This window comes from Tenrec ecaudatus, chromosome 14 (genome assembly GCF_050624435.1).
Source record: "Tenrec ecaudatus isolate mTenEca1 chromosome 14, mTenEca1.hap1, whole genome shotgun sequence".
Taxonomy (NCBI): Eukaryota; Metazoa; Chordata; class Mammalia; order Afrosoricida; family Tenrecidae; genus Tenrec; species Tenrec ecaudatus.
In genome coordinates this window covers 97,438,411-97,465,100 of record NC_134543.1, presented here as the reverse complement: position 1 = coordinate 97,465,100, position 26,690 = coordinate 97,438,411, and the positions used below count along the sequence as shown (strand labels likewise).

The 26,690-nt window shown below is 47.7% G+C and overlaps 1 protein-coding gene across 2 annotated transcripts in view; it reads right to left on the bottom strand.

Annotated features, from left to right (window-relative positions):
* Positions 1-8,429: 8,429 nt before the first annotated feature.
* BUB1B (BUB1 mitotic checkpoint serine/threonine kinase B) overlaps positions 8,430-26,690 on the bottom strand; it is a 61,356-nt gene continuing 43,095 nt past the window's right edge. For both annotated transcript variants that reach the window (XM_075530868.1, XM_075530869.1), the window contains exons 16-23: positions 26,035-26,165; positions 25,339-25,479; positions 20,213-20,313; positions 14,909-15,058; positions 14,055-14,197; positions 11,208-11,379; positions 10,211-10,317; positions 8,430-8,924 (exon numbers count right to left, since the gene is read on the bottom strand). In XM_075530868.1, the coding sequence (XP_075386983.1) occupies positions 8,726-8,924; positions 10,211-10,317; positions 11,208-11,379; positions 14,055-14,197; positions 14,909-15,058; positions 20,213-20,313; positions 25,339-25,479; positions 26,035-26,165 (1,144 nt within the window). In that variant the 3' untranslated portion in view covers positions 8,430-8,725. The remainder of the gene's footprint in view (positions 8,925-10,210; positions 10,318-11,207; positions 11,380-14,054; positions 14,198-14,908; positions 15,059-20,212; positions 20,314-25,338; positions 25,480-26,034; positions 26,166-26,690) is intronic.

The following is a 26,690-nucleotide window of genomic DNA, read 5'->3' as shown; positions in this document are numbered from 1 at the left end:
ACCTTCACGGTGCCTGCCGCTAAGTGGAGCCCAGCGGCGAGCTTCCTTGATATTGATTGGCTGATCGTCTCTGCCACATTCTGAGAGATTATTGGCTGCCCCGGAGAGGGCAATGAACGTGTTTCAACAAAGAGGGAAAGGGAAGAATGTCAGGCATCTCAGTCTTGGCGGCGATCCAACCGTGTGTGCCAGGCCACACCAGCTTCTCCTGGCTCCAAGCAGAGCAGCCTGGCTCTGGGCTGGGTGCTGGGGGAGCGTGGAGTCCTCTAGCTGATCGGGGATGAGGAAGTCTCACCTTCACCGTGTGGGGGTGTGCCGAGCTCAGGACAGCCATCAGTCCCCTTTTGCAGACAGGGGAATGGAGGCAGATTGGCTTTGCCGGGCGGCACACAGCTGGGAAACAGCAAAGCAGGGATTTGTGCCTCAACTCGCTGCCATCCAGTGGACTTGGACTCCCAGCGACCCTGTAGGACAGGGCAGCACTGCCTCGGGCTCCTGAGCCTGTCCCTCTCTATGGGAGAAGAAAGCCTCCGCCTTCTCCCTCCGCTTATGCCTCAGTTTCCAGTTCCTGAGCTATGCGATTATCTTGCTAGATGAAACCAATTTTTGTGAAAAACAAAAAAAAAAAAAACCAAAACAGACCCTCTTTCGCGGGACCGAAGACACAGGGTTGAAAGCAGCGCCTCAGCAGACAGCACCGCTGTCCACACAAAGGACACGGTGGGGAGAAGCCCGTAACCCTCACACAAGGCTCCCTAGCGTCCACGTCCACACAGCCTCCCTCCCCACCCCCCTCCCGCTAGAAGCTAGCCTCCCTCTAGGGCTTGCTGGGGAGAGCCCCCTCCCAACCCCTCCATCATCTCGGAGTTGCAAGGAGACAAAGAGAAAAGGCTTTTCTCTGGTAGGCTGTTGGTCATGGCAGGCGATGAGAGGCAGATTGATGAATTAAATCCCCAAATGAAACCAAGGCCAGCTCTCTGACCAGCCACTCTCGGCAGACGTGGCCCAGGCTTCCCTGTGCCTCAGGGCTGGGTTCTGCAAGGTAGGGGCAAATGTGGACCGAAGGCGGCTTCTGGGCTCGTCACGGCGCCGTTTCCTGCCGTCTGTGAGTGTTTTCTGCAGAGGTCAGAGAGCGAGCGTGTCAGGTTCCATGGGCCACACATGAACTACAAAACCGCATGCCTGTCAGACTGGGTCCCTGGGCTGCTTTCATGCACAGAGCGCACGGACACACGGACATGGAAGTGGATGAGGGCGAAAAGACAGGCGTGACTCCCTTCGGTCTTGTCGGCAGAGTGAATTGCTAGTGAAATGTCCCCCCAAAAGGACGCCTTTCAGCACCACACCAGAGTTCCACCACGGACCAACACGTGCCGATCCTAACCTGGGAGGTGCTTTACTGTATCACCGTGCCCTTCTCCCGTGAAACACGGGGTCACAGACTCCGCACATGCAAGGCAGGAAACACCTGGCTCCAGAAGCACCAAGAGGGTCTCAGGGAGAAATGAGTGTCTTGCTTTCATGGAGTAAGCCTGCTGTCTAAACCACACAGTCCTTTCCCTGTGCAAGGAGCGCAAGGGCGGGAAGGGACGGAGAGGAGAGGAGCGAGGTAGCGCTACAGATGGCCGCAGGAAGGTCTCTGCAGCCTGCTGCCCACCAGCACGGGCAGCAAGCCCCAAACAGAACTCGGCTCAGCCTTCTGAAGATTCCCGGGCTCTGACTGAGGCCCGAAGGAGCACAGAGCTGCGAGTCCGAGGCCTTCGGGTTGAAATGGTCTGGTGGACAGAGTGGGGACCAGGCAGGCCTTCCCGACACTGTGAGCATCGCTCGCCGCCTTTGTGAAATATGAAAACTGCACTCTCCCAAAGTCACTCCCGGTGAAAACGATACCGTGTCTTGCACTGACCTTGGGTCTGTTATGGGTTTAGACACACTGCGTGCGGTGAGTGAAGTCCAAAGGAAGGCTGAGATCTTCATCTCTCTGAGACATCGCCAGAGAACCTCCGAAGCATCGGTCGGAAGAACGCAATCCACACAAGCCTGCACAGCATCTGTGCTGAAGGCGCGAGTCTTCAGGACTCTGGGGCGAGCTCTTGCATCTGCGTGTTTTTGTAAAGGACACAGGCCCAGAAAGGTTAAGTGGCTTGTCCAGTGCCACAGAGCGAAGAGCAAGGGATCCAGAGGCCGCATTCCTCCAGCTGTGTGGCTATTTGCTTTGGCGCCCTTGGCAGGGAGGGGCCACTTTACCACAAGAAGGTGCTAAGAGGTCTGGGAAGTCAGGGCCCCTCTATAATATATTACATGTGTTTTCATCACTGTAGTTCGGGTTTGACCGACAGAACAAAACCACGCCCTGTCCTGCGCCCTCCTGCAAGTCCGGTCATGGTTGAGCCCATGGCTGCAGCCACTGTGGCCGTCTGTCTTGCCGAGAGGCCTCCTCTTTTCTCGCCGCCCCTCCGCTTTACCAAGCATGCTGTCCATGTCCAAAGGATGCGAGACCCAGTCTCGCCATCCTTGCCTCTCAGGAGCATCCTGGCTGTGTAAGTAGAGTATAAAAAGCCAACAGCTTTTGTTCCCAAAGAACTCCTTTGTGTTGGAGAGGTAAGGCATACACAAGTCCGAGGCAACTAACCGTGTGAATGAGCAGGGAACGGCAGCACTAGGAGTTACGGGGCTGCCACCATTGCCGCCCCTCCCGCGCCCCTGCTCCATCCCTGGCTTATGTGCGAGGACATTGGGCATGCCTGTCTGGTCGCACCACGTCGTCGCAGCTCCAATAGAACGTGTTTTCCAACCAGGAGCTGCTCTTTCCAGTATTTGAGTTCGGTTCCTATTTCTCAGAGTACTATATGCTAATCTCTGGGAGTACCTAAACAGACACAGAATTCCATGCTCACAGGGGACGTTAAAATCCAACCATTGAGTAGTGACCACTACTCTTCGGGAAAAGGCACATCTGAACTGACGCTATTACTGCCAAGCACCCGAGCCTCTGAGAAGCAAGATTATTATTGATCATTTCATTGAGGGCTCTTACAATGCTTATTAAATCCAGACGTCAATTGTACCGGGCATATTTGTACATATGTTGCCATCATTCCTTTTTAGACAGCTACTTTCAATTGAGCCTTTGGTATCAGCTCCACTCCCTCCCCCGCCCTCATGACCCCTCGATAGATTATAAGTTATTATTATTTTCATATCTCACACTAACCACTGTCTCCTTCCCCCATGGTTTCTATTGCTCGTCCCCCTGGAGTGTGGTGTGTCGATCATTATCGGTTTCCTCTCCCATCTGGCATTGCTATTCCCATTCCTGTTCCTGGGTGGCCTGTGTCGTGAGCTCTCATCTATCATCCACCCCTGTGTACATTGCAGCAAGATTATTGAAGGTGCTTTGACAGGGGAAAAAAGTATGCTTCAAACAGCTGATCTCAACTTTCCCATTTACTCTTTTCTTAATTACAGGTCAATTCATGAAAACCCAAGGTTTTAGAAAAAAGTCACAAAAGTGATTTTATTTTGAAAAAAAGTTCAATTTGATATCATTTCATCATGTTTCCAAACATTGGCATCTCTCCGATAGGAACATTCCCAAACACTGAGGAACAAGTGAGCCCTCAGCAGCCCCAAGCAGACGCCTGCGAGGTGCTTGTGGGGGGGTTCTTTCTGCTTACTCCAGAACCTGGCTGGTGCACTGGAAGACCAAGCTTTCTAAATCTCCAAGCAGAACAAGCCACACATCGACTATGCACTCTGATTTCATAATGGAAAGTCGGGGAAGATGACATATGCACAGACCCCTTCTGGCCTCGATTCTCCCAGGAGGTAGGAGGGGGCTTCAAAGAGCTCATGGAAAATGGGATTCAGATATGTTTTCCCATGAACTTTTTGAAACCTTGTGTATTTTGTGAATTGGGTGGGGGTTCCGTGTGTGTGTATATGTATATAATTTTGGGGGGGGCTCTTATAACTGGTTCTCAACCTTCCTAATACTGCGACCCTTTAATACAGTTCCTTATGTTGTGGTGACCACCCCAACCATAAAATGATTTTTGTTGCTACTTCATAACTGTCATTTGCTACTGTTATGAATCGGGTGACCCCTGTGAAAGGGTCGTTCGACTCCCAAAGGGGTAGTGACCCAGACTGAGAACTGCTTAAAACATTCCACACATCAGTTGTATCAAGTATGTTTGCCCATATGCTGCCATCATTTCCTTGGTATAAGCTCCTCTTGTCCCCGCCTCCCTCCCACCCTTGAGCTTCCCTGATCAATTATATAGTTATTATTTCATATCTTACACTGTTCTTTTTTAAAAGAAAAATACATCGCGTGGTCAGAGAGCTCAGTGTTCAGGAAGGTAGATCAGTAAAAGCTTTCGTCCTGTTCTCTCCTTCCCAGTGTCCACCAGCCAAGAGCAATTGCTTCAGTTCTCCTCCAGCAGTTTTTCTGTGCCCTCAGCCAGGGTCTGGAAGTCATCCTTGAGAGCTGGTCTCCCGCTCGGCCACCTGTGAGGCTGGTGGCCATTAGGCAGACAGACCCCACATCTACTGGCCAGGCCCGCCCCCGCCCCTGCCACCCTGGTTTCACAACACCTCTGCCGCTGCTGAGCTCAGGCCTCCCTCCTGTTTCCCACGGTTTTGCCACATTGCTTATCCCTTTCGAGACGAAGGAGCCGTGGAAGGGGAGGACAACGGTTATAGAGTGCTTTGTCTATGGGCGCCTGTGCCACGGCCTCTACGGGATCAACGCTTAGGAAATTCCTCCAAGGGAATCTTTAAATGTCATAAGTGTGGCTGGATCGCCCTGATAATGCACCCATCTGCCCTCCAACCGGGGGCGCAGTGCCTTTCCCCTTGCTCGCTCTCCAACTGTGCACGATGCGAATGGTGAGCACTTCGGGCTTACTGTGCATTTAATTTAATTAGGAAGGATGCAGAACGTCTTCTCGCGGAGACTGGCCATTAAAATCATTTTCTTTCACGGACTGTGCGTCTTAGCTGCTTGTTTCGATTGGCTTCCACTTTTATTTTGAGGTGTTCTTCATACTACATGTCAGATAAAATCACCCGCTGTCTTCTCCCAGGCACTATTCCAGGTCCCCGGGTTCTGACGGGAAACAGCCAATACCTATGTGTCGGAGCACAGACTCCACTGGTGGGAGACAGAAAGCTGGACAGTGTTGCAGGAGGAAGTCTTTGTGATAGCCTGGGTACTTTACAGTCACGTATGAGAGAGAGTTTTCTAGAAAGGGTAAGTGCACATCAAGAAAACATCCCAACCCAGTGCTGCTCAAGCCCACAAATCCAACATTAACCCATATGTCCAACACCAATCCACAAAGTCCTCCACCATCTCACAAAACACACACTATGACACGGACTGCAGGAGGAAAGCCGAGTCACTGAATGTATAAGCATCTCAGAACTGGCAGGGGTCTCCACATGGTTACTCCAGCACCCAGGGCTGCATCAGGGTACATCCATCAGGGTACATCCAGGGCTTCTCCTCAGGGATGTCTTGCAGGAAGTGAGCCTTGCCAGCTAAAGCAGGGAACTGGCTAACGCAGCTGCACCCTGGTCTGACCATCATAAAGCAAGAGACCACACAACTCTAAAGACGAGGCTCACCGAGCCATTTATCCCTCCACCCTTCAATTAACCCGTGTTTATCGGCCAGGTTGGCACAATAAACTAATTCAGTCTGTCGGAGGACCGTGTAAGTCGTTTCCTCTACAAGGGGCCATAGAAAAATGGCGAGACTGCTCCCTGTCAGAGGTGGAGGAATGCGAGGGGACGACAGGCACTGTGAGAAACAAGGTGGGGGAGAATGAGGGGTAAAGCCACCACTAAAACCTGCTGCCACCGAGTGGATGCTGACTCGTCGTGACCCCCCCCCCACCAGGTCGGGCAGACGTGCCCGTGCATGTCCGAGACTGTGCTCTGGACAGGACTAGGCAGCCTCGTCTCCTCTCCCGAGGAGCGGCAGCCCAACGCGTGGCCAGATGCTGCCAGGCTGTCAGTGCTTTCTGTATATCTGCTCAGGGAAGACCTCTCGGAGACAGTGGAGGTTGGAGGTCTGGGAAAGAACCTTCCAGACAAGAAATGGCAGGTACAAGCGGGGTTCTAGTTGGCATGCTTGAGGAGCAGGAGAGGGAGGGCCGGGGTGGAACAAGCCATGAAGTGACGGCAGAAAAAAGACAGGCCTCCAGTGGGGGTGGGGGCAGCTGTGGGCCACAGCAACAGAACCCAGGTGTGACAATGGCCAAGTGCTTGGCTGCTAACCAGAAGGCTGGCATGCTGCACTCCACGCTGCAGAGAAAAGAGCTGCTTCTGGGAAGATGCTCGCGTTGGGTTCGTTCCGGACAGTTCTATCCTGTCTCCAGGGGGCAGCTGTGAGTTGAGGTCGACATGCTGGCACCCACCACTATGGGGCCATGGCAGTCTTGGCTTTGGCACCACTGGAGGGCTAAGGACAGCAGCGACAGGATTTGGCTGGAGGGAGAAGCGTAGACATAGCTACGAGGTAACGCAGGTGTGAGACAGTGCATGGATCTGTTGCTGGCCGCAGCAGTGAGGGCAGAGCAGTCCAGGCCGGGAGCCAGTCGTGCAGTGGCCCCGGGCGCGGCTCTGAGTTCACCGGAGGAGGAAGGGTTCTTTTGGAATCTGCAAAAAGGTGCTGTGTGGACTGTGGTGGTGATCAGGTCACACGCCAGCCAGTCATCTCAAGAGCTGGTCTTGAGGAGCCTACCTTTTTTGAGTGCTGATTTTGATGCCGCCTTTATCCTTTCAGCCACAGCTTCTTGCTTTGGGGGAACCAGACACCCCATTAAGGGTGACTTTTGCCGTATCAAAACAAAACACTCAGATTTCACCAAGGACGTAGAATTTTAGGGGCCAGCTTAGAAACTTTGAGTGCAGCCGGGGAACTTCCTCACGCTCAGCTGTAAGAGCAGCGCTTCCTTTACTGTCCTTGCTTACGGCGCCAGCTTGAAGACACAGGCAGCGTTACGACGCCAGCCTCTCCTCCGCAAGGCTTGCGTCCTCACGTCCAAGTAGCAGTCCAGCCGGAGCCTGGAGTTCTACTGTGGTAGCAATGGCTGTTCGTTTCTGGATCCAGGCCTGGTGCTGGTCAGAGCAGTCCAGCTCGGGTGGGCGGTTCCTCACACAGCTGCCCAGCAGTCCCAGGATGGCGGCGATCACGGTGCTCTAAATTAGAGGCGACACTTCCCTGTCTTGTCCACCATATGCTGCTGTGTCTGCCCCACTCGCGACGGAGGTGGTGCCTTCTTCCAAGGCAACAGAGAGCAGAAAGGACACGGGGATGTGCCCAGCTGTAATTTGAACGTAAGGGGAAACCGACAGAGCATAGGTTGTAGGTGGTCAGATATTGCTTTCTCCTCTCTCCTAAAGGGCTTGGCGGTGGTGGGGTGTGTGTGTTTGTGTGTGTGCGTGTGACCAATGGTGCCTCCTCTACCAGCGTGCTTTCTAAAGCAGCTCTAGCCACGTGGGCGTGTTCTGTCAGTCTTCCCATCGTAAGTGCACGTCTGCAAACAAAAACGGAGCCTGAAGACATCACTAGGCGGGCGAGGTAAGCCTGGGTTGAAGCTACATGTCCTGCCCAGCTGCAGACACAGAGCTTAGCACGGTCTCAGTCTTGTTTATGCACGTCAACTAAACTGGTGCGGACGTCTCGTGGAGGCAGGTTTCCGTTTTCCGGTCTTTGTGGAGGCCCAGAGCATCACTTAGCCGGGGGTGGTTCATTCCTGCCGCTTCCTCCCCGAGACCAGCTCACATAGCTCATCCCCCGGCGTGAGTGCCCGGAGCCTCACCCAGACCATCATCTCACCCCCACATCACCTGAGCGTCACAGCTCCTCCCTTACTCCACGCCGCCACCCCGAGCCTTCCCAACAGCAAACCCCTTCCCCACCCTTGCTGACCGCTGTCCACTCCAAGCCTGCTCTCTGCAGACGCCATTGCAAATCTTCCCATTTCCTCTCTAAGTGCCACAAGCCTGACCAAGGGACCCATGTCCAGCAGCACCACGAGGTCAGAGACCAAGGGCCTGGTGGGCAAAAGTGAAAGCAGGAAATTATGACGTACATAAATAGTTGGCCACTTGACGCTTAAAGCATCTTATCTCCTTTTCAACCTAGACCACTTCCTGGGAGGGCAGGAGCAACTACAGGTATGGTCAGCTAGTCTGTCTGCTTTCAACCCCATCACAGGACCTCCAAGTCTGGGGGATGGAGGGATGGATGGAAGGAGGGACAGACGGACGGCTAGCTAACAACCTGGGCACCAGTGCGAAAGCACTGTGGCTCATTGGGCCAAGGGCCGCCCACTCCCATCGTATGTATTTAGATGGTGAAACACCTTTTCTGCACAATCACGAATTATCTTAGTGTACAAACCAGAGATGAATGTTAGAAACACAAATTAACGACGACTTTATTATTTACAAAATACACGGTGATCCCATGGGTACATACCACAGAGGGACAAGGGGTGGAAATGGAGGCAGATGTGTGCAAGGACAAGGTGGAGCTGGGAAAATAGGAACAGTTGTGGTTAAAGTTACATCAGGCCCAGGGCAGTTGCACTGTGAAAAAAAAAACACCTCTACCAAGAGTTGAGAGGCGTGGGCAGTGCATCTCACCAGTGTCTTAAATGAAAGGACAATATACACAGCTCTGGGGTCCCACAGCACAGCCACTTGCTTAGGCAGACCCCTGAGGAAGACCGGGGCTGATCGACTTCCCCAGCTTCCACAAGGCTTTGTTCAGCTGGTTCTCAAACATGCTATCGAACACCCCGTCCATGTCTGTTGCAAGCGCCCTTAGAACAGACATGGTGGGCTCATCGCCGGCATTCAGAATCCGCACAAAGAAGTTATTCCACAGCTCACCGTCTTTTAGCCTAGAAACATGCAAAACCATTTCCGTCAAGATTAGGCACATCAACGTTTAGGATTCTCTGTGGGGAGTACCTGTATGCACCACGATGATTTCTCCTCATGCCTAGAGCGCTACGGTGAGGCAGGTGTTACTGACAGGGTCCTGTGGAAGCCTGGAGGGGCTACACCAAAGGGCGAGCGGGAACAGAGCCCCGCTGCAGGCCCGTAGAGGGGCCAGTCTCTTGTCTCCTCTCCGCCAATGTCCCTAGTGCTTACTTCGGCCACTAAAGAGACCACAGGCCGGGTCCAGCCGTTTGTTGGCCTCACAGTCCTCTGAGAACCCTAGGCTGGACCAAAGTTAACTAGCACTTAGAGGTATGGCAGCTGTCCTTAGTTAGTGAAGTCCGAGAAACTTGTCACAGAGGCAGCGCAGTTAGGAAACCCCATGTGACCTTACAAACATCCTTGAATCAACCAGATCCACCTTCCATTAGTGTGCAGGTGTATTTTTAAAATATTCGAAAGACAAACTGTTGGGAGGGAGCACACAAAAGAGGGGGGGTATTCAATCTTCAACACAGAGTTGCCAAATAAGTGAGGTGTTGGCAACTTAGGCCGGGAGGTTACATTAACTAGAACATGCTAACGTGGCGTGCACAGCTCTTTAAGAAATCTTGTGAGTAGGCTTGAGGGAGCACTAAGGGTCTGAGATCAAACAGCTCTTAGTAAGAGATCATTTACTCCATCATCAAAGAGCTCCGGCCGATTCTCTGATGCTTTGGGTCTAAAACTAAAACAGGCAAACTCAGAATAACTCCACAGGACAGGCTGGACTGCCCCTGTAGGTCTCTCAGGTTGTCAATCTTTACAGGAGTAGAAAGGCTCATCTTTCTCCCATTTGGGTCTACGTATTTACTAAAGAAATAGCCTAAAATTAGTGTATAATTTAAAATTTTAGCTTCCTTCAAGAGGTGCTTATTAAGTTTTGATAACAATAGCTACTATAACTACTACTACTGCCCCTGGGTAAACAAAGTTCTCACAAAGCGTTTCTCTATCAACACTTTGAAACGGAGAGGCTTCTCTGGTGCGCTCTAATTTCAGCCTCTGTGAAACACCTGTGTGCAGAATGAGGTCCTAAAGCCCGAGTCCTATTTCTAACAAGCACTCCCTTCCTGTACTCCGAATGAGGGTCCACCGGCACGCGGACAGTCCGGCACGGGGTTGAAAATCAAGACTACCAACGCAGGGGAAGCACCACGCAAGAGCTGTTTGGAAAGGCCAACGCCCTGAAGTCACCAATACTTACTCAGAAATATTTTGGCTAAGTTTCCAGAGGGACCCATCCCAGAAGACCTGTAGGTGCTCCTTGAACAACAGTAAGTGTGCTAAATCTGCTATACCAAACAGGTCTACCTGAAATCACAAAAAGCACCATCAGCTCAAGGAATTATCTGCTATTCTCCCGGCAGCCCATCTCTGCGGGCAGCTGAAAGGCCCAGGCTTACATTAACGGAGTTTATTTTAGGACACGCGTCTTAGAGATGGTTCCTTCCCTGATAGTAGAGGGAGAAGTTCCTGCAGAGAGGTGATGAAGAGCTAACTCGGGGGATTATCCTGTGTGTGTGTGTGTGTGCGTGTGTGTGTGCGTGTGTGTGTGAGTGTGTGTGTGTGTGAGAGAGAGAGAGAGAGAGAGAGAGAGAGAGAGAGAGAGAGTTATCTTGAAGAACAAAAGATGAAAAAATACCGGGAGAAAGAGAGGGGGGGTTATCTTGAAGAACAAAAGATGGAAAAATACGGGGAGTACCAAATTCAAATGTAGAGAGCTACTGCCTATGCAATGGCCCCCAGCTGTGCTCTCAACATGTCCACGTGACGAGTCTGGGTTCAGGGTACATCGTCCATCAGCAAATGTCCTTTATGTGCAGAGCTGAGTCAGTCTGCATACAAAGCCACCATACCACACACTTTACACATCAGTCATGGACGCCTCACAACAAGCCTGATGCATACACGGAAGAGAGCCTGTCCTTATTTGATAGACAACGTGACAGAGAATGACTTTATGAAAGACCACATGGGTGGTAAAAGGTAGAAACGGTTTCTCAGTCGCCTGTTTGCACATGTGTGTGCATATTCTTTGGGCCGTGGCATTAAAATGGCATATTTTGCTTGACTTGGTCATATGTGAAACTAGGCCATCCATTCAAGGCAGGGCAATCCCAGCACACACTAGCTGTCACAGCTTTGGGACACGAGGCCGACCTTCAGCCCGCTCCGTATCTGCCCAGGCTTTTGACACTTACCTGGTAGGGGGACGAACAGTTAGCCAGGATCTTTTGTCCTTCCAGGGTTTGAACAGTCCGAAAGGCGCTGAGGGGGCACGCGTCCAGCTGAACCCGAAGGTCCACACTGTAGGAAAAGTCCAGTATCTTCAGAGCTTGGTTCTTCTTATTAAAATCATAGGGATCGTGGATTCTGAGCCCAGATGTCAGAGAAAGAGATAATAAAAATAGGCCATGAAAAGAAGCTGCATAGCTGGGCTTTCAAAAAGAGAAAGAAAGGGGACTGCAGGTGTCTTCGCTGTGCCAACGGCTCCCTCCAGTGGTTAGTGGTGGACGTGCACCTGTAGCAGCAGTGGCCGCACCTGCTCCCCAAGCAGTAAGGCCCAATGACAGCCACCTGGCATGGCGACACCATAGTGCACACCCACTGCAGAGCACTGGTCAAGTTCCAGGGAAGTTCTCTGCCCTGGACCACAGAGACCCGTCCATCCACACAACAGCAACTTATGCACCGATGAGAATTAGGACACCGTCCTAAGTGTCACAGATTTACTTTTTCAGATTAGATTTACCAAGCACCATTGAAAGCCTTTCCAAAGTGTAACTGAAAATATTACAAGGCTGTCTTTTGGTAGGGAGAAACACTGGACTTTCTACTTCCAGACACAGTGACAGCTGGACACCCACAGAGGACGCTCTGAGTCCGCACTGACTCGATGGCCTTGCCTTTGGTTTTGGTTTGGTCTTTCTACTGTAAAAGCATCGGTTTCTATGACGCCAACAGGAGGCCTGGCGGAGTAGCGGGTCCCATGTGGGCTCTGAGGGAGAAGGCGGAGGCACGCTGGGGCAGTTCTCCTCTGCCCTCCGCGCTCGCCAGGAGCCGGGACTGGCGCAACGCCCGGGTGTGCTACGATGCTAACACCAAAGTCTAGCTCATTCTTCAATTAGTTGTAATCTTAACGTTTATATCTTTTAAAAAAAGCTTTCTAACACTGATTTATTACCAACTAATTGCATTTTTCTTGTGTTTATCTATTCCATGCCATAAAGATACCATTCTTAATTAAGAGATATTTATCTGAGAGAAAAGAATGGTTTTCATGCATCCTTTTTCCTCTGCTTTTATAAATCACACCTCTCAAGTCACTAATTTACTTTAGTGCTAGAGCCTTTAGCCCAAAATACAGATTTTGAAATTCCAGTCAACAACCTCACAATATAGAATGATGTGTTTACTTTCAAACTGACAATAGCTTTCATTTTCCTTGTCACAAGATTCAATTTTTTTTGGCCACCAGAAAACTATAATTCTCAAATATTTCTAAAACTTGGAAAAAGTAGGAAAAATGTTTTTTAGATTAATAATACCTTGAAAAGTCTCTTAGGCATCTAATTAGCCATTTCTTCACTAGTGGTAAGATATTCCACTCAATCAACAACACGACTGAAATGTAGAAATGAAGTGGTTCTAATTTCTCGTGTGTCGATGTGAACTCTCCGGTCTGTGGTACAGGGCACTGTCCTCTCCCACGGGGCGGTTTCCCAGCATTCCCGGCAGTGGAAGTGAGGGCCAGCGCCCAGTCCCTAAGGGAACCAGGCCTCCCTTTGCGGATAGGCTGAGAGCTCCCTTCAGGACGTCGGTGTTGTAGACAACAGTGAGGAGGATGACTGCTACCCCAGAGGCTCTCCCCTTTAAAAGCACCTGGGAGAAGGTGGTCCCCACAGCCGGTGGGGAGTAAGAATCTAAAATGCATGCAGTGGACTAGATATAGGAACTGGGCCTGGGAAAGGAGAGACGGCTGGGGAAATCTTAAGGGGCCTGCTACCCAAAGAAAATGGGTAATTTTGGTTCAGACGCAGAAATACATTGATGGGGTTCTTTAAAATTCTTTGTCAACTGTCAGTCAGAGTCTAATTCAGTCTCCTCTTCAGATTCAGAAGGCAGGTGAAAGACAAAGTTGTTCTACTTACATTATGTTGAATGTCAATGAATTCAGGGGACATTTCAACTGTTTCCTTAAGACACAAGGTGTCTTTTAAGCAGGCCACTTTACGTAGGTCTTACGAGGTCCACTCTAGTCCTTTTCACAAAAGCTAAAACATGGACCATTTTTGCCTTGAAGATTCCTCAACATTTTCAGTTGTTCGTATTTCCCTATTCTCCGTCTTTGCTGTCCTGTGCGGTTGCTGACCTTGACAGTCAGACTGGGCTTCGCCGCCCGTGAAACCCTTCTCTGGTGGTAGTTTGCCTCACACTCTGGTTTCCCCCTTCTGCTAGCAATCACCTCACCAACCACAAGAAACGGGACAGACCCGAGTTCTGCTGGCCTCCTCGCTCCAGCTGCACGGCCCAACGCCCAGGGCTGGACAATCTACACCATATTCTTCAAAGAAAGGTCGCTCTCTCCTTGATTACAACTCATCCTAACATTTAAACTCACTTCCATTGGGTCGATGCCAACTCAAAACGACGCTATACAACAGGGTAGCAGCACTGCCTCTGTGGGTTTCTGAGACTGGATCTGTTCACGGGAGGAGAAAGCCTGTTTTTCTCTGGGAGCGGCTGGTGTTCAGAACTGCGGACCTTGCACATCACAGCCCATGCGATGCAGAGCGACTCGGCCACCAGGTCTCCTCACCCCAGTGCTTACGAGCGGCTCAAGCTTCCATCTGAATCAATGCTTTTCTCAATGTGTTTCTTTGAATGATTTCAAACGATTCCCAATCATTATTGACTGTCAGGTAGCAAACCCTGCCTTCAGGTACTATGCACTTCATTCAATAGGGCATTTACTAAGAAGTGTAGTCAAGAATGCTATCCGTCGGTCCGGAGAAAGCCGCCAGGAACCTCAGATGAAGTGAACCAACCTGTTTCTGAGAATCAGGCTCCTTGGACTCAAGTCACCGTGGACGATTTCCGCTTTGTGTAGCTTCTCCACCGCCACCAGGAGGTCATAAATAATCAACACCATCAATTCGCGGGTCATAAAGTCACTCTGCTGGAGAAGGTCCTGGAGCGAGAACGACAGGAAACTCACTCCTCCTCAAAGTGAGCGGAAGACACATCAATGTCCTGCTATTTAAAACCGTCCACGTACACTCAATGCAGTCATTTAGGGTGCACGCTGCACATGAAACTGCAAAAGCAGACACAGGCTCCTGCGCCTCCCTTCCGAAGGCCACTCTGTACTCGGCTTCATTAGCCCTCCCCAGGGCCGAGTCTCACAGAGCCCCTGGAAGGGTTTCGTGAGGGGATGGTGTGTACCAAGGCTGGGCCTGGCCCATGACAGATGCTCCGCAAATTCACTTCAATCAATTTTGACTCCACGCCACTATCCAAATCTACAGTAAAAGCTTTTGAAGACCATACTAAAGAATAAAACTGTATTTAGATTAAAATAATAATAATAATCCAGTGGGAGGAGCCCAGACAAAACAAGAGTGGTCGTGAGTGGCTGGCTTTCACGGTGACGTGACCAGTGCACGGCAGCTCTACACAACACTCTATTTCTGGAATATTTAAAACGGACACGACAAGAAGTCAAACGGGCAAACCCCACACGGCACATGGTCAAAATAACTTGAGGGAAGAAAATGACCAAGGCTTTTCATGTACAGCCTAATTGCTAGGAGACCTAGAGAAATTCTCTAATCAATCCTTTTGCTAAATGGAGCACACATCTTTCTACCTGGAATTTAAAGCATAAGCTGTTAGCACAAACCTGAATGGTGAAGCAGTTTATGTACTGGTGCCAAACAATACAGCCATCTTGGTACTGATAGCAGCTACATACGTGATCGCACTCCTCCTGTAAACGTTCCTTTAACTGGAGGCTGATGTAAAAGTCCCAAGGAACAGGTTGAGAAGTCACCTGTAAGATGTTATAGTTTAAAAATAAGAGTAATGAGAATCTATGCTTATGTTTAAAAGACCAAAAACTCCAAACTCACGGCCACTGAGCTGACAGTGATCCACAGCGACCCTGGTGGACACAGCAAACTGTCCCTTGGGGTTCTAAGGCTTTAGATCTTTACAGAAGTAGACAGCCTCATCTTTCTTCCAGAGTGGCTGGTTCAAACCGCTGACCTTGTGGTCAGTGGCTCAGTGCCTAGCTCTGTGTACCACAGGGCCTTCTGATGGTCCAATAGAAATGACAATAAAGGGCTGTTTTTAAAGGCGCACACCCATAATGAAGAGGATGTAATAACAACACAAGACTGGAGGCTGGGAACAGAGTAACAAGAGAGAACATCCACTTAGAAGGCCCAAGGGAAGCTGATTCTAGCAATAGAGAAAGCTAAGGCGCAACCAAATTTTAATTACACGATCATTTCCCTAAAGTAAGTAATCGGCCGCACCAATTACTGCTGGGAGGGGAGGGTGGGGCTAAAACAAGAGCAGCTGAGCACCCTGTGGGAAGAAGTCATAGTCCAGATTCCCTCTTGTTCTGTGCAGCCCAGCAAGCAACCGCCTCGCTCCCATTCCTGAAGGCCAGACATTTATTTCCTAAAGAGCATAAAGCAGGGGCTCTGGACTTGACAATGCCAAGTACCAATGAAGTACAATACTTCATGGAAAACAACAGAAACGCTATATATCCCAGGATCACATGCAGGCTGCTGCTCCAACCCCTCTTCCCAGACTAACTTCCCTCTTCCTTCGGCTTTGGGAAAGCTGGCAGCCAGGCTTGTATGCTCCAGCAGGAGGTTACAAGTCTTCTGAGCAGCGAGTACTGGAGGTAGAGGGTGGGATGCTCGGTGTCTAAGTGACATCACCCTACAGTACAGTGAGGGTCCCTTCTGTCAGGGCCTGTGCATACAGAGAACTTCAGAGAAGCCTCCTAGTATCCCACGTTTAACTATGAGTAGATGGAGAAGACGACTTTCTGTTGGCAGGTGAAGGGGAGGGGCAATCTCCCATTTGGAAAAAAAAAAAAAAAGGCTCCACAATATGTATACAGAAACACAAAGGGATACTAAGCCTGGTATGATGTTCCTGACTGGACACTTTTTACCCAGTTCCTACCCAACACTTGGTGACCCCAGCCGTGTGCTATAGATTACAGGGACTTTAGATTACCCTTTTATGGTGCCCAGCCTGCTTCATGGGCCACACCAGGGCTCGACAGGGAAGCCTCTTTAAGTGACCTGGACTTTCCCTGAGTCTCACTTGAAGCCCTTGGCCTTACGGCGGCAGCTCCCTTGTGTGAGAATAAGCAGATGACTGCCACAGCAGCTACAGGAATGCCAGTGGATGATGGGCTTTGCTGTGGATCCGAGTTGCGGGTTCCAGGCCTGCCACACACTTGCAATGCTAATGTCCTCCTTGCTTCAGTAGTCATGTACTAATCTGGTAGGCACGGTTCTGCTGATGTCCATACATAGTTTTCAAAGTTTTGTGGGACACCCCTTACAGAAGGGTCACGGGAAGAGATGAGCTAGTCAGGGTGCAGGGTAGCAACAATGAAACATATAACTTTCCTCTAGATCTTAATTGCTTCCTCACCCACCCCCCACTATCATGACCCCAATTCTACCTTACAAATCTGGCTAGACCAGAGGATGCACACTGGTTCAGATAGGAACTGGAAACACAGGGAATCCAGGGAAGATGGTCCCTTCAGGACCAGTGGTGAGAGTGGCAATACCTAGAGGGTGGAGGGAATGTGGGGGGAAGGGGGGGGACTGATTATAAGGATCTACATATAACCCACTCCCTGGGGATGGACAACAGAAAAGTGGATCAAGGGAGGGAGACGTCGGACAGTGTAAGACATGACAAAATAATAATTTATAAATTATCAAGGGCTCATGAAGGAGGGGTGGGTGGGGAGAGAAGGGGAAGAGAAGGAGCTGATGGCGGGGCTTAAGTGGAGAACCAATGTTTTGAGAATGATGAGGACAACGAATGTACAAATGTGCTTGATACATGGATGTATATGTATGGATTATGATAAGAGTTGTATGAGCCCCCAATGAAATGATTAAAAAAAAGTTTTGCCTTATCATCACCCCCATAGTTTGTGTAAATAATGTCCATTCATTGAAGAGTTTAATCTGTACAGTCAACAATGCATGTACTGCAGTTCACTGCCGGCCTATATTTGTATAATTTTCTTTTCTCAACAGTGTTTTAAACTCTAACATTAGCTAAATTAGAGACACTATCGATAGAATTACCTTATGCCCTGGGGGTGATTGATAATGTTCTCTATCATGAAATGTTAATGACGTCTCTAAAGTGACCCTGAGACACACACAAACAAACCTTAGATATATGAATGAATTTGGGGCTACTTAATTCTAGTCCCAATCTAAAAGCAATTAGTTCTCTTTTTTTAATCATTTTATCGGGGGCTCATACAACTCTTATCACAATCCAGACATACGTCCATTGTGACAAGCACATTTGTACTTTCATTGCTTCATCAGTCTCAAAACATTTGCTCTCCACTTAAGCTCTTGGTATCAGCTCCTCATTTTCCCCTCCCTCCCTCCTGAGCCAGTCTCTATAGATTTTCCTATGCTAGATTTCAACTGGATTCATGGTTTCTTGGGGAACCTGGGGGGAAATGAGCTGATAACAATGAGTACCAGGAAGAAGAAAATGTTCTAAAATGGGTTGTGGTGACGATTGTCCAGCTCTTCCTAAGATGAATTATTGAGAAGTGAACTTCTGTCAGGGGAGAGCGCCGAGGTTTCCGACTTCTCTAGGCCAAGGGGCTCACACACTCACGGGCAGCTCTACTCTGTCCTCCAGGGCACTGACCCCGTGGCCATGGCAACAGGCAGGCGCACTGCAGGTGATCCCTGCAGGCAGGTGGGGCATGTGTGACCCTGGACCACGGAAAGAGAGTAAGAAAGTCTACTCAGCCCCACACTTCCTCCCCGGAGGCAGTTCCTGGGTTGACTTGCTCAAGAGGCAGTTCTGTGTGGACTCTGGGCCTTGGTTTCCCAAGCTGTCGGCTAAGAGGCAGAATTGACTCAATGGCAGTGAGTTTGGAATCGGAACCAAAAAACCAAACTCAGTGTCACTGAGTCCATGTCCTATAGGGCAGAGAATATGAAAGAAAGACACACTTACCTAGTGGGAAACAGATAAGGCAGGGGAAGGGTTTTTAAAGCATCATTTTCAAAATTTCATCTTTGAAGAGATTTAAAGAACGCTGTTGTTAAGAACAGAATGCTTATAAAAACATTTCGTAGGGTTAGGGCTACGGTTAAAAACAAAACACAAATATTCTGAGAGTGATGATGCACACACAACTCGTAAAAAGCAATTTAAGATGGAAGCGTATCCTACTATATTGAGAAAACTACCTAAAAGAAAAAGAAACCAAAGTTGACCAGTGGTTACCAGCGGTGAAGGAGGAAGAGGTTTTGCTTCGGGGCATTGAGTTCATGTGAACGGTGGTGGGACAACTGGAAAAGGATGTCAATACCAGTTGTCCAACATGAAGAGTATAATCAATGACGCTGAATTACATATACAGAAGTTGCTGAAATGGAGAATGCTCGCCGCATATATTTTTGCCAAAATAAAAAAAAATTACACAAACAACTAGGAGTACAAGGAAGAAGGAAATGTTCTAGATTTGATTGTGGTGATGATTGTACAAATCTTGATATGACTGAATTATTGAATTGTATGACATGTGGATGAAGTACCAATAAAAACTGCTACAAAGGAGGACAAATAACAGAAATGTGAATGAAGAGAGACAACGGACAGTGTAAGATATGAAATAACAATAAAATATAATTGATCACGGATTCACACGCCTAAGAAGGCAGGGGAGGGAGGGGAAAAAGAGGCGCTAATACTAAGGGCTCAAGTAAAAGAAAATGTCTTGGAAATAATGATGGCAACACATGTACAAGTGTAAAAAAAAAGAAAAAATGTACAAGTGTGCTTAACACAGCTGAATTATGGATTGTTATAAGAGCTGTAAGAGACCCCAATAAAATGATTAATAGTTTTTTGAAAGCTGTTTAAAAAAAATTGAGAATAAAAATAAGTTCATGCAAATTAGAAACATAAAAAAAAGAAAAGAAACATGAGAGAAATAAAAATCACTGGAAAAAGATAATAATAAAATTGAGAAAAATTCTAGAAACTATCGCAAAAGGGCAGAGAATAAGCGAGTAAGTTAAGAATTGTAGAGGATTTGCTCAGCAGACCCCCATCTCCTAATAAAATTTCTCATTCCTGAGAGAAATGAGAACATTACAGGGAACATGTATTCTGGGCTCAGGGCAGAGCATCCAGGTTGATAAGGCCAGGGAGTGCTGAGCATATGGATGAGTAACCCCGACCACGGCATATACCCACGAAGTTTCAGAATACTGGCCCACAGGAAGATCTCACCACGATTCAGAGATGGAAGCATTGTTTCACATAAAAGTTCAAACATCAGAGTGACAAAAGGCTACTAAACAAAAACTCTAAGACTCAACCTATAATTCTATTTCTAGCCAAACTATCACACAGATGAAAAAATGCAGAAAATGGACTTTCCTGGCATGCAAGGTTTTTAAAACATTTTTATCTCAAGCCTTCTTTCTCAGGAGGCTACTGAAGGATGTGTTTCCCCAAAGAAAACAAGAGGAAAAGGAGATACAGGCCTTTGTGCATCTAAACAGTTAAAGCGAGCCCCGAGGAAAGTGGCGAAAGGAAATTTCAAGGTGACCATGTGTTTTATGAGAAGCCAAGAATATAACTAGATCGGAGAAGATACACTTCAAAAAGTTATTTCCTCAAAAAGTTAAGAGTTGATACACTACCTAGTCTGTCCGAAGGAACCGAAAGATTTACATAACTGCTCCTTGGATATCTGATTTGGCCTATGGTGGTGATTGATCACTTGATGACTTGACTTGCTCATACACAAAAAAAACGTGAAGGTGCCTTTGGACCAAAAGTACTCCTTCAAAAAAGGGTAAAAACCAGCTGTGTCCAAATAGGAGCTATTGATTCAACCGACATTGGTAAGAAAGTTGTTGAAATAACAAAATGTGTTACCCACCTTTATTATGGTTAACTCTGCAGAATTTCTGGGTGCCACCCAGAATAATTTGTAATCTTCACATGCTAGGTATTCTTGTTTAATGCAATAATCCTCATTTCCTGTGGGGAAGATTGGAGCAATCCCATTAAAAATCACCGCGAACATGTGACACCTCTAGTCGCTACCTCCTGACGTCAAGGCTAGAGGTACTGATGTATTTGCCAGTTAGTAACATCTACAACACTTCACAAAATCATTTGCTAAAAATGGAAAGAGTGGAACACGTAATCTTCAGTTACTGGGACACTGAATTTACCAACATGTCAGTGTCAATAGAGGTTGTCTCTGACGCACAACACACGCTAACGGTAGTGAACCATACTGGTGCCTAGTTTTAGTCCCGGCATGTCACGAAGAATAAGCACTAGGTTCAAAGCTGGAGTACGTACCATTCTCAGACACACCCTCTACGAATGTGCCATTTGTGACTGCTCCGGCACCGTGCAGACTGAGTTTTCTTTTTAAATTATTTTATTGGGGGCTCACAGAACTCATCACAATCCGTACATCCATCCATTGTGTGTCAAGCACATTTTTTGCCATCACCATTCTCAAAACATTTGCTTTCTACTTGAGCCCTTGGTATCAGCTCCCCATTTCCCCCCTCCCCGCTCCCCAGAGTTTTCTACACTAATTAGTTGCCAAAGGCTGAGCCCTTTGCCAAAGTCAATCGGCAGATACAGGAAGTGGTTCCATGCTTCCAGCGAACATACGGAGAGACAAAGCAAAGGACCGCACAGACAACTCCGATTTTCTCCCCCCCAACTCCGATTTTCTTCCCGCCCCCCCCAACTCCGATTTTCTTCCCCCCCCCCCCCAACTCCGATTTTCTAATGAGAAATGTCATCCTCACCCCTAGGAATTTTCCAGAACCTCCCAAAAGAGAAGTTTGTACTGCAATAGACAAAATGCTAACATCATCCAATTCTTCATCATCATCAGAGTCAATTTTGGTGATCTGTGTATACTTGGTTTTTAAAATGTAATATGTCTGCACCAAAACCAACACTCATCTGCCAATTGGTTGTACTTTGGTGGTTTGCCTGTTGCCCTGACGCTGGAAGCTACACTGCCGGTATTTCACGCACAGGGAAGAGGTTTGAGCCAAGCCCCCAGGCTACAAGAATGGAAAGAGGGTGTGGCTATCTACTCCTGAAGACACTGGCCAGTGGCAGCTGACAGTTAGCAGGGACCACTGTCTGCCAGGACGCCACATAAAAGCCCTGGGCAAGACTGGGGAAGAGCTGCCTCCTTGAAACAGAATCATTCTTACTGTCACGGACGGAGTAAAGCGTTCAGAAGCTCCACATGTGGCTGGGCCATGACTACTCAATATGAAAAGAGCCAGTTGCAAACATCCTTTAATAATCAGAACACAGAATGTCTGACCCAAGGCCAATTACAGGTTGTCAACACTGAAGTGGAGCGCTTGAAGATCAAATGCTAGTGTTGTAGTAAGCGGAAATGGACTGGCTAGCACATGGTCTCTTATGCCAGAAACGACAACTTCAGAAGCAGTAGCTGAGCCCTAACCGTCAAAATACACATCTCAAGATGCACCTAAAATCACAATGCTATAGCTCGATGCCTGCAGAGAAGACTGTTGACTACTATTCAAACACACCAACTACGAATGTAAAAGATTAAGAAATTGCAGAGATTTCAACATGTGTCCACAATCTAATCAAACTTGCAATCAAGATGCACCGAGAGTTACTAGTGAGTGAAACAAAGAAGGCTAAGAGGCAGGAAACTATGACCTTGGTGATAAAAATACTGAGATGGCATGACAGAATTGTGAAATACCAACAACTGACTGATTGTAAATTATCTTTTGTGAACAACATACACAGGGACTATCCATGTGGACCTCACAAAAGGATGAATATACAGGAATCACACTGAGTACGTCTGTGAGAAGATGGAGAAGCTCAATAAAAGCCATGGGCCGACTATGGAACAGGCCACCAAATGAACAGATGCAAGTTCAAGTTGAAGCTGACGATTAATTAAAACAAGTTCATCAGAGTCAAAGTATACCCTTAGAGAATACTCCACTTGCATTTCGAGCCCGTCTCAAGAACGGATTTGACACACACCAATAAGCGAGGATGAGCGGAGCTAAGGAGAGCAGAGGGCGCTAAAAGGAGGGACGAGAAAAGAACGGGAGGCTGTACTCGTGAGTGAGAGGAATCACTCATGGAAGAGCTGAGCTGAAGCACTCAAAGGACGCCTAAGCGAGGGGTCAGTCAGGCACACAGGCAGAAGCACACGAGCTGGTGTGACCCAAAGATGACCGTAACAAAGCTCAGGTGCGGAGGGAAAGCTCTCAGAGCTACAGCCGTGACCGCCATTTGGAGAAGGCTGAGGGAGACAGCGGGCACCTCGTCACTTAAGGCCCGGCAGATCCCCCCAGGCACGGGCGACGGTCAGGAACAGCCTGACTGTGAAACACACATCACTGTAATCCTCACTATGTTGGCACGAACTCTATGCTCCCTCTAGACCCAACCGGAATCTGTTCTAGGTGCAAGGATCTCTTACTCGTTCCATGACAAAAATTCATTTTCTGGCTTTTAAAATATTGATGGAAGTCTTTCCCTTCTTGCTTATTGTTGGTGTTTTATCTCTATATTGCTAGTGTTTTATCCTTACCACCTCATTTGCTCTTTATTGTTTGGTTTATCAGTTTGTGAAGCATGGAAGGGATGGATGCACAGAGATAATAACCGATGCAAGAAATTGTAGGGATGGAGGGGTGGGTGTGGAGGGAAATGGAGAGGCTGAGGGGATTTCAGGAGTGAACAATGAATGCGGGGAGGGGGGAGGGAATACTTGAACGGAATGTGATTACACAACTCATTTTAAAGGTGATTTAATCATGGGGTGGTGTGTGTGTGTGTGTGTGTGTGTGTGTGTGAGAGAGAGAGACAGAGAGAGAGAAAGAGAGAGAGAAAGAGAGAGAGAAGAAAATGTTCTGAGCTTGATTGCAGTATAATCATTGTAAAATACTTCTTGACATGATTAAACCATTGAATTGTATAATATGGATTATGTGCCAATAAAACTGGGAGAAAAAAAAGACTTCAAAGGAGTTTGAGAAGGCAAAGGAAAGCATTATTAAGGAAATATACAAAGAAAACCAAAAGGGAAGAACATGCTATGTATTTTCTAAGCTGAAAGAAACGAACAAAAAAATTTCAACCTTAAGCTGCCAAAAAATTCTACAAACGCATTGAATGTTGCAGGAAGAATCAAAAGAAGATGGAGAGAAGACAGTCAATGCAGCAGAAGAGATGCATCAATGTTTGACCATTCCAGGAGGTAGCATATGACCAACAAACTCAAGGACAGAGTTCAGGTTGCACTGAAGACACTGGTGAAAAACATGGCTTCAGGACGTGATGGAGCACCAATGGAATGTTACAACAATGGATACAACACTGAAAGTTCCCACTCTTGGAAGACCAACCAATGGGAAGAGATCAGTATTTGTGCCTTTTGCAAAGGAAGGTGGCTCTCCAGGACGCGGAAGTCACTGCCGACTACCGTGAGTCCTGCATACAAGTAAAATCATGCTGCAGCTGGTTCACACGGGTTGCGGCCGTACATTAACAGGGAATAAGCAGAAAGTCAAACCACAACGATGCTGATGTCATCAGATGCATCTTGGCAGAGAGAGAGAGAGAAAAGGGTGTTATTTATCTGTGTTTTATTAACTATGAAAAGGTGTTTAACTGTATGGATCATAGCAAATTATGTGTAACATAGCAAATAATGGGAATTTCAGAACTTAATTGTGTTCATGTAGAACTTGTACATAAAGCAAAAGGCGGTTCCGGTCCTTCAAACAGACCCAGAGGACACTGAACGGGCTGAAATCAGACAAGAAGTACGTCAGGGCTGCATCCTTTCACCACACGTCCGCAAACTGAGCAAACAATCTGAGGAGCACGAAGGATGGAAGGAAGCACCTTCACAAGCTGCAATCTGCAGACCACACAGCGTTGCTTGCTGAAGGCAGTGAGCACTTAAGGCATTTACTGATGAAGATGAGAGACGACAGCTTTTGGTACGGACTACATCCTGACAAAATACACAAAGTTCCTCACAAAATGGGCCACGAGGATAAATGGGGGAAAGACTGATGCTATCAAGATGTCATTTTACTGGATCACAATCTATATTCAAGGAAACAGCAGTCAAGAACACAAACAACTGATTGCATTGGGGAAATCTACACAAAATAAATCTTTAAAATATTAAAAATCATCAAAGAGGTCCCCGATTCATATCCGGGTGCCCCCTCCAAAAACAAAACAAAATATTAAAAATCAAAACTATCCCCTTGAGGACTAAGGCACACCCGACCCGAGCCACAGTATTTTTAATTGCCTCCTCTGCGTGTAAAAGCTGTACAACGAAGAACTGAGGTTGGTGAAGAATACTGAAGACCACACACCAGAAAAACAGGCAAACTGTCTTGGAAGAAGTACAGCAAGAATGCTCTTTTTAAGCAAGGTTGGCAAGACTGCCGCGCGTCCTCTGACCCCGAGCTTGGTGAAGGAGGGCCACTGATCGAGGAAACAGTGGCCGTGACAATACGCTCACAGAGTCATTAGGAGCTGGAGCCAACTCAGTGGACTGAAAACCAGACCCACAGTCTGCTCCAACCCATCGTGACCCTACAGGTTTTCCGAGACTGTTAATGTTGATGGAAGCAGACAGCTACTTCTTCCTGCAGAGCGGCTGGTGGGCTTAAACGGCCAACCTTGCAGTTAGCTGCCAACACTTAACCCATAACACCATCACGGCTCCTAAAAACGACAATCTATTCAAAGACATCTGGAGGGTTAACTGAAGGCACTGACTGGCTTTTCAAAGACACAGATAAAAGGCAGTAATAGTGGGGGCAGAGGAAGAGAAACAGGATGTTTTAACAAGATGCGAACCTGCCCCAAGCCAGAGACCAGGCTGGCATGCTGCTGCTGCTTATGATCTGGGAGTGGCTACAGTGCTCAGACCTCTGATCTGTATTTGTGAACTGTTCCCCACAAAAGGACATACATTCAACGATACTTTACCTAATTCAATTTCCTTATCTACTTCTAACGTAGGCAGTGGTCTGTCTTCTACGAAAAGTTCTGCAGAAGCACTCAACTCTGGGAGGGAGTTCAGTAGTTGGATGCGATGCTGTGACCACCAACAGGCCTGAGTAAGGGGTTCTGGAGGAGGAGGGGAAAAAAAGAAAAAACCTTAAGTAAACAATATCCCCAAAACTTAATGCCTAAATTTTATAATTGTTCTTTTCTTTGTTTAACTTTTTATTTTGAACTGGGTGGAGATTTACAGATTGTATAAAATCTCGATCCCAAAATTCATAAACATTTTGTTTCTCTGTTGTGTTCTGCCCAGTCAATCTCACAGAGACTCTGTATAGGGTTTCCAACCACGTAAATCTCTAGGGAGCAAACAACCCCGTGGGGCAGCTGGTGGGCTCAACTGCTGAACTTCATTTAGCAGCCAAGCACTTAAGCACTGAGCCACCAAGGCTTCTGGATATTGTAGAAGGGCAGAAAATAGATTATACAATTGATACTGTTAGTGTACAATGTCATCTTTGGGATACTACATTCATTAGTAGTAATTTATTCTAGGAATGTCACAATTTAAGGCGATTTCTACAGAAAACAAACTAACAAGATAGTTGGGTGTGCAAGATAAATAAATGTTCAGAGGCAAGGATGCAGGTGTTTGCTCTCAGGTGCATTCCACCTTACCCGCAGTCTCAGTAAGCTCCAGTTTCTCGGGAATCTGAAGGCCTTTGATTGAAGAGGTGCTTGTAACTGAGGCAGAAGATCCAGAAAACCCAGAAGAGTGTGTGACTTCATGACTATCTTCCACAATTGGGCTGGAAGAACCGTGAGTGAGTCCACTCTTGTAAGGATAGTATACACCAACTTACGTTTGTCATTGTCTATGTGACAGTCTCATTGCCCCCCAGAAGCAGATCGCCCGCCTGTCTTCGCAGCCCCTCTGGGTAGGTCCAAACCAACAACCTTTCAGCTAGTTAAGACATCACCCAGGGACTCTCTAAAGTCTATTGTTTTCCCAAAACAGAAAGAGGTTCATAATCAGAACTGAGGTAATTTCATCTATCTTGATTGGTAAGCAATGCCTACAATTAAGTATCTGAATTTGTGTTTTACCGAAATTGTCCTAAGTGTTTATTCTACTTCTCTCCGTTTTGTAGCCAGTTGCCATTGAGTGGGTTCTGACTTGTGTCTGAGCAGAGCCACCTGCCCCCTACGGTTACAATGACGGCTTGTTTGGGGTAGGCCAGCCATCCTTTCTCCCTACAGCTACGCTCGGCAGCTGAGAAACACTGACAAAGATACGAACTCTCTTCTCTTTTTACTATTGACAACGTTGAGAA